The 6,476-nt window shown below is 37.2% G+C and overlaps 1 protein-coding gene across 3 annotated transcripts; it reads left to right on the forward strand.

Annotated features, from left to right (window-relative positions):
• Positions 1-700: 700 nt before the first annotated feature.
• On the forward strand, positions 701-3,923 carry LOC113280937. 3 transcript variants are annotated; one of them, XR_003325848.1, is made up of 4 exons: positions 701-972; positions 1,590-2,623; positions 2,788-2,881; positions 3,562-3,923. XR_003325848.1 is itself a non-coding variant. In XM_026529548.1 (3 exons), exons 2-3 carry the CDS (start codon positions 2,268-2,270, stop codon positions 2,840-2,842), a joined length of 411 nt encoding a protein of 136 aa, XP_026385333.1. In that variant the 5' UTR covers positions 701-972; positions 1,580-2,267; the 3' UTR covers positions 2,843-3,923. The 3 variants fall into 3 exon arrangements, 2 of the variants coding, with proteins under 2 accessions (XP_026385333.1, XP_026385331.1); XM_026529548.1 differs by having other exon boundaries at positions 1,580-2,623; positions 2,788-3,923; XM_026529546.1 differs by having other exon boundaries at positions 2,788-3,923.
• Positions 3,924-6,476: the final 2,553 nt, after the last annotated feature.

Genomic DNA, 6,476 nt, shown 5'->3' on the forward strand with positions numbered 1-6,476 from the left:
GGACTGTTTCATTTATCAGCAGTAACAACATAGCCAGACGCTGCAAGCTGATCAAATAACGATATCGCCTCATTAAAAAACACCTTCAGGGATTTATACCTTTGCTCATTGAATGAAGTTGTTTCTTTAGGTGCATCTGATGCGCCTTTGTTTTGGGTGCAACTCTTCCTCCAGAGTATCCCAAACCTCTTTTGTTGTATCTAAACCTCTGAATTTCCCCAAAACCTCAGGGGTTAGAGTTGAGTTTAACCATCCAACCAGCAACGAGTCTTGTTCTTCATATGCAATGAAATCAGGATTCACAGCTCCTGAGTTTGGTAGTGTTCTTGCAGGTTTCACTTTTGTGCCATCTATGAAACCTGTTAAGCCATGGCTTTTAGAATTGGCTTGAATTGAGTCTGCCAAAGAAGGAAGTTGGTTTCAGTGAGTTTCAGTGTTACCAGATGATGAATTTGGACATTTCTGAGCTGATTTGTTGTGGCCATGGTTTTTTTGTGTTGTTTTGTTTTTGTGGTTTTGATGTTTTTGGAATAGCTTGGTTCGAGGATGATACCAAGTTAGAGAATGATTTTTTATGAATACTTCCACACTTTCAACCGTGGAGTTGAGTTGATATTTATATAAGAGAATATATTGGTTGTTACTACTTATTCAACCTATTCAAAAACAATAGATGCTATAATAACTCTAACAGAAGAAACGTAAGAATAGTCTAAAGAATATCGCAAAATACTCGGTCCGTAGCTTTATCCACGTCATGCTATCTATTTCAGTTGAGAGTCTTCAGCAGATGAGTTGACAGTCTTAACACCTCTCAATGCTTCGTTTATGTTCTTCGAATCAGAACACCAATTTGTCACAGAAGGGTGGTGGTGATAAAGAAGAGCGAGGTTGTTAGATAAAGAAGCTCAGTCTGAGAAAAATGATCAGCAGGAAGGCCTCATTCAAAGGGTTACGAAACTTGAAATTGAGGTATTTTTAATTGCTTTCTTCTTTCAATTACTTAAATTAGGGTTTCTTCTTCTACTGTTTGTCTTCAAATTTCTAGCAAGGATTAACTTCCCTTTTTTACTTAACTCTTCAAACTAGTTAGGGTTCTTATTTTTACTAAAAATTGAAGAAAACTTAGGTTACAATTTTGTAGTTACATACATGATTGTCTCGTCAGTAATGATGAAACTGAAATGATATACAGTAGAATAGGTGTTGTGTTGTATATCATGTTCCTAAACTCTTATCGTGTTCCTTCTCAATTCTTTTGATCGAAAACAAAAATCCAACTCTACATTCTGTTCAAGGATGTTTTGGTACAAGCCAAGGAGTGCTTGCAAAAAAATAAAATCCAATCCTCTCATCACAAATTTCATAGTGGAAAAATGTAAAGAGAAATTGCGAGCTGCTGATGCCAAATTGCGCGAGGCTACTCGAAAGAGTTCTGAAATTCAAAGGAAATTGGAACAGGTGGGAGCTCGTGAAATTACACTTGGGAGTGAACGGAAGTAGTCAAATGCAGAATATGTCATTGACTTCATGTCCCTGATTTATTAATACCAAGCATTTTCGTCTCAATGTTGATTAGTTCTTTGCAGGCGAGAAATGAATGAAGAAGCTATTGCTAAACAAAAAGAAGAATTGGAGCAGCAAAGGAAATCTCTGGCTGAGGAATTCAAAAGCAAGGCTGTTGCAATGGAGAAGACAAGCTGAAATCCACCGCATGGAAAAAGAGATAGGAAAACAGGACAAGGCAGTAAAAAGGAAAATGAAGAAATGCGAGGAGAAAGAGAAAGACCTTGATTTTTAAGTGGACAAAAGAAGTCTGTCAAATCTTGGGAAAAGGACTTGGAGAAGATAAAGAAGCAATTGGTCGCCGATTAAGAAAATGTACAGAATCTAAGGTCTGATCATGAGAAGAGCTGGCTAAGAGGAAGAAAAGCTCAAAGTAACTGAAGAAGAGAGGAGGATAGAGCATTTGCTCCTCAAATCAGAACTGAAGCATGAGATAGCTAAGTGCAAGCATGAAGAAGGATATTTCATGGAGGAGCGTGAGGGTCTGAATCAGGATAAAAAGAAAACTGAGAGTACGGAAGAGCTCAAACAGGTCAGGGGCAACACGGAAAGATTGGAGCATGAGCGATCAGTAATGTCCGGAACTGCTCACACTGACTGTTGAGATATGCTACATGATTTTGAGCTGAGGAAAAGGGAGTTGGAGGAAAATATTCAAAACCAGCGGGAAACAGAGAAAGGGCTTTTGAGGAAGACATGACATGAAGCTGGAAAAGACTCAAATACAAAATAAGTGGGAGAAAATTGCTAAAAACAACCTTGAGGAACAGCCGTGTGGTATGAAGGAAATTGAGAAGGTTGTTAACCTTCTAAAGACGGTCAAAAAACATTTTCCTGGGGTTACCCTAGAGCTGTTGGAAGATTATTCTCAGTTCGAGGAAAATCAAAGAGAGACTACATCTCCTGGGCGAAAGAGGAATCACGCGCAGACCACAACTAGTGAGCAAGAAGAAGTTGGCATTGATACTTGCTGTGAGAGTGTCACATCAGGAGGACGCAGGAAGAGCCGGCAAACAGTCCCTCCAGAGTTGCAAACTTCTGGTGAAAGATTGCCAAAGTAAGTATAATACTACCTCATATGTTTGTACATTTTTTGTCTCTCCTTAACCTCTGATATGTAGTACATTATCTTAGTCTCAATTTCGTTACACTAGTTCAAGAGTGTACTTTTAAGGGCTTGAAATTAACTTCTGCTAAATTGGCATGTAAATATGTCCACAGGTCTGTAAATAAGGCTGACGATTTAATGGCTAAGAAAAATTGTAAAATTATGTAACTGAGTACTGGCAGTATGAACCACCGAGTTCCCTTTCAGGTAAGCTTCAGTTTCCTTGTATGTTCTAGTTTGTTTTGACGAAAAGCTTACTTCTTTTTTAAGAAAAAGAAAGTTATTGTCTTTCCAAAGTGGGGATGAAGAAATTATACAAGGAGACGATTTATGTCTGCTGGTTGCCTCTATCATTGGGATAATAAAGACTAGCTTCACAAGCAGCTCTAACATATTCAGGATCCCCACGGATAGACACGTTCCCATGTATCTTCAAAGCTGCAAGCAAAAGAGCAAATTTGGTAGCCAACTGAACTTTTGCCTCTTACCAACAAGTGCTTTCCCAATGAGAATTTCATTAGTGAAAGGACCATTATTTTTAAGAAAGTGACACCCTTATCTATGACATGGTGGATTAAATCCATCATGTCAGACCTTGTTTTGATACTTGGAAACCCTGAGAACCCAAATTCATTTCCCCAACTTCAGTTTCACCCTCCATTTTTTTTTCTTGTATTTCTTCTGCAGTTCTGTGTATGTTTCTGTCTGATATTTTTATGTGCCTGTTCCATATATAGCTCAACCTTTCTTGAAGCTGAGTGTATAAATGTCATCATCCATGATGCTGGAGGACATTAATGCTCATTACAATATGACAGTCTATGCCACTTTCTAGGAAAAGACTATATGACTATTAATTCGGCATTTTCCTTTTTGTTTTCATTCAGGCCCTGGGGCATTTTCTCTTATGGAGTCTGATCTGTAGGATGTGCAGTCTAATTTCAGCATTTCTACTGTTAATAACCTGTTTGCTAAGTAAATTCAACAAGCTTGTTCGACCAGATTCTAGTCTCCAGTTACTACTGATAATTGTAAACTGGACTCTAGGTATTTGCTTGCTGATGGAGATGCGTAAGTTCGTCTTTCAAATTGTATCTACATACTTATTTCATAGCCAGATGAAATGAAACTTCAGAATGTGGTGAAGACATGTTCTATGCTTTCTTCTTTTTAAACGAGTTCAACCTTTTGAAAATGTCAAAGGTAGCAAATGTATCGAGAAGATCATATACAACTTTGATATTTATAGATGCGCGTGTTTTCTTAAATACTGAACAATAATGAGAAACAAGACCTGGTGAAACAATTACCAACAAAACCAAGGAAAAAAAAATAACCACGCACTTATGATATAATGCTGTCACTGAACACACCAGTTGGACCTGAAAAATCTTCATGGGGATGTCTAATCCAACCAAATAGACGAATTTGCAGCAATCTCAACTCCTGCAGTATATGAAATCGGAAATCCGATAGAAGAGGAACGTCGATCACATAATATACAACTTGCTCAAGAACATTCTTGATGAAAAGGATAGACTCCTACCATCCTTGGACCACGTACCACGTTATATATCTCCTGACACTGGATATTAATTGCAGAAGGTTGGTAACTCCTGATTATCTTATTGTGTTCGTCAACATGACCTTGGACTAATCTCACAAGGGGCATAATACAAAACTAGAAGTACAAAAGCCACTGCTGGAGGAGTGACTAGTATAAAAATCGTGACAACCAAGCTCTTCAGGAGCATAATACAACCACATCCAATGGCATAAGTAATCGAACCTAGGCTAACCCACATCGTAACTTTAATGACTAATCCTGGTAATCTTTTTGGTATCAAGGAAAGAAAGAGCAAAACTACCCCGGTAAAAAATGATATGCAACATAAGGTTACATAAGCCTTAAAAAGGACTCCATGTGTATGAATTTTCATTTCCATAACTCCAGCAACTACACTAATAATTCCTCCAGCAGAGATCGGTATCACTAATATGGCGACCTTCATTGCAGTTTTTAGGTCTGGGATTGAAACTTGACTCGCAAAATTCGCAAGTGCTATTGTTGTCTGTTCAGCAACCTGCGACGTAACCCCTGCGCTGTTGTTATTATCATCTCCGACAGCTGTTTCTTGTGCCACCGCCTTACATTAAAATAGTAACAAGTGTGAGATGACATTGATCCCAAAAATGGAGTGGAAAGTTGAAGTCTATTAATTAAGGAAAACTTATTGCCCTAAACTCTATGCTCTTTTCACTTCTGATTGTAATGAAATTAAGCAGTTCCTTCTTTATTTGACTTTCTAAGAATATAACGGAACATTCCAACTTCAGCAACATAACAACTCTTTAACACTGATACGAAGAGAGAAAGAATGACTGGAATATGATTTACCCCTGCTAGTAATGAACTACTACTGTTTGTTACTTGTCCTTCAATCAACAACTGATTGCTGAGATCAGGAGCAATGTTTGATGAGGCAACATATTCTTGAAATATATCCACGCCAACTTGATCAGCATTTTCCTTTAATTCTGTCTGATAACAATTCAAGTAAAATGAATAATAAAGCAATCAGTAATAGATTAGGTATTGTTGTTCAAAAAGGACTTGGAGCCCAGCTTGTTGCTAGGTTAACAACCACGGTTTTGTAATAGATTTTGGTCTATTACACAATCGAATGATCTATCAAGCTCTGAAAGGTACTTATCCTGGGGAGCCGATGCCCTTATTCAAAATAAAGATATACATAATGGCTTACCATCACTAACAGAGACATACATACATAATTATCAGTAAATCCTGGTCTAAACTCAATATAGTTCCCCAATTTACACACTAATTGTTTCGTTCAAATGAGTTTCTCAATCGGAAACTATATATATGTAACAGTTGACTAGTCAACTCACTCATGTTAATTAAAACCCAAACTCAAAATGGTTACCAAAATTAACGACCCAAATGCAAACTGGAAAAAAATAAATTAAAAAACCTTTGTAAGCAGTGAGATCCCAATTCCTAAACATGCATGTTATTTGCGTTGCTTCCTTATGATGATCCAAAATGCATGTGAAGAAAAATCAGAATAAAATAGCAGTGTTGCTCACCTGAGTTGTTATTTCTGATGAAGAGATCCCAGAACTGGGCATATAAATTTTAGTTTCCGCAGATATAGCAGTTTGCTGCTCACAATGTTGTTCAGTTTGGGTCCACAGACCTCGGTTCCAGGCTGTTTGAAAAATTGCCGCCATAAACACGAAAAGTGAAGCTTCTTGTTCTGTTTGTATAAAAGAGAATTCTGAAGTGAATTAGAGAGTCTACTGCAAATTATCTCACAGAAAATTGATGGACTTTTAAACAAGCATTTGTTGAACAACAATTGATTAATTAATATCAACTGAAGTAAGTGTTGAAGTACGTGTTAATACCTGTTCCTGAATTGTAGTTATGAACGCTCTTCGTTGCCGGGTACATGTTTGTTGGAAGATCTGGTGTCAATATGAAATCAAAAAGTTGGTTCTCAAAATATTTCCAGAAAACAACTGAATGAGAAATCATTGGAAACGAAGGAATATCCTTTACAATAACATGATCGTTGGTACACCAGTAAAGCTGATGTAAACATAAAGATAATCACTCCAAATCTTGAGATAGTAGCAATGAATGAATATAAAAAACATAAAATCTTCAAATGAATTCACCGGTATCTACAAAACCACTAAAACCTCATGGAGGTTTATTATCTAAACCACTAAAACCTCATGGAGGTTTATTAGCAATAACGTTAGTATTATCAGG

The sequence above is a fragment of the Papaver somniferum genome, chromosome 5, assembly GCF_003573695.1.
Source record: "Papaver somniferum cultivar HN1 chromosome 5, ASM357369v1, whole genome shotgun sequence".
In the NCBI taxonomy this organism is placed as follows: Eukaryota; Viridiplantae; Streptophyta; class Magnoliopsida; order Ranunculales; family Papaveraceae; genus Papaver; species Papaver somniferum.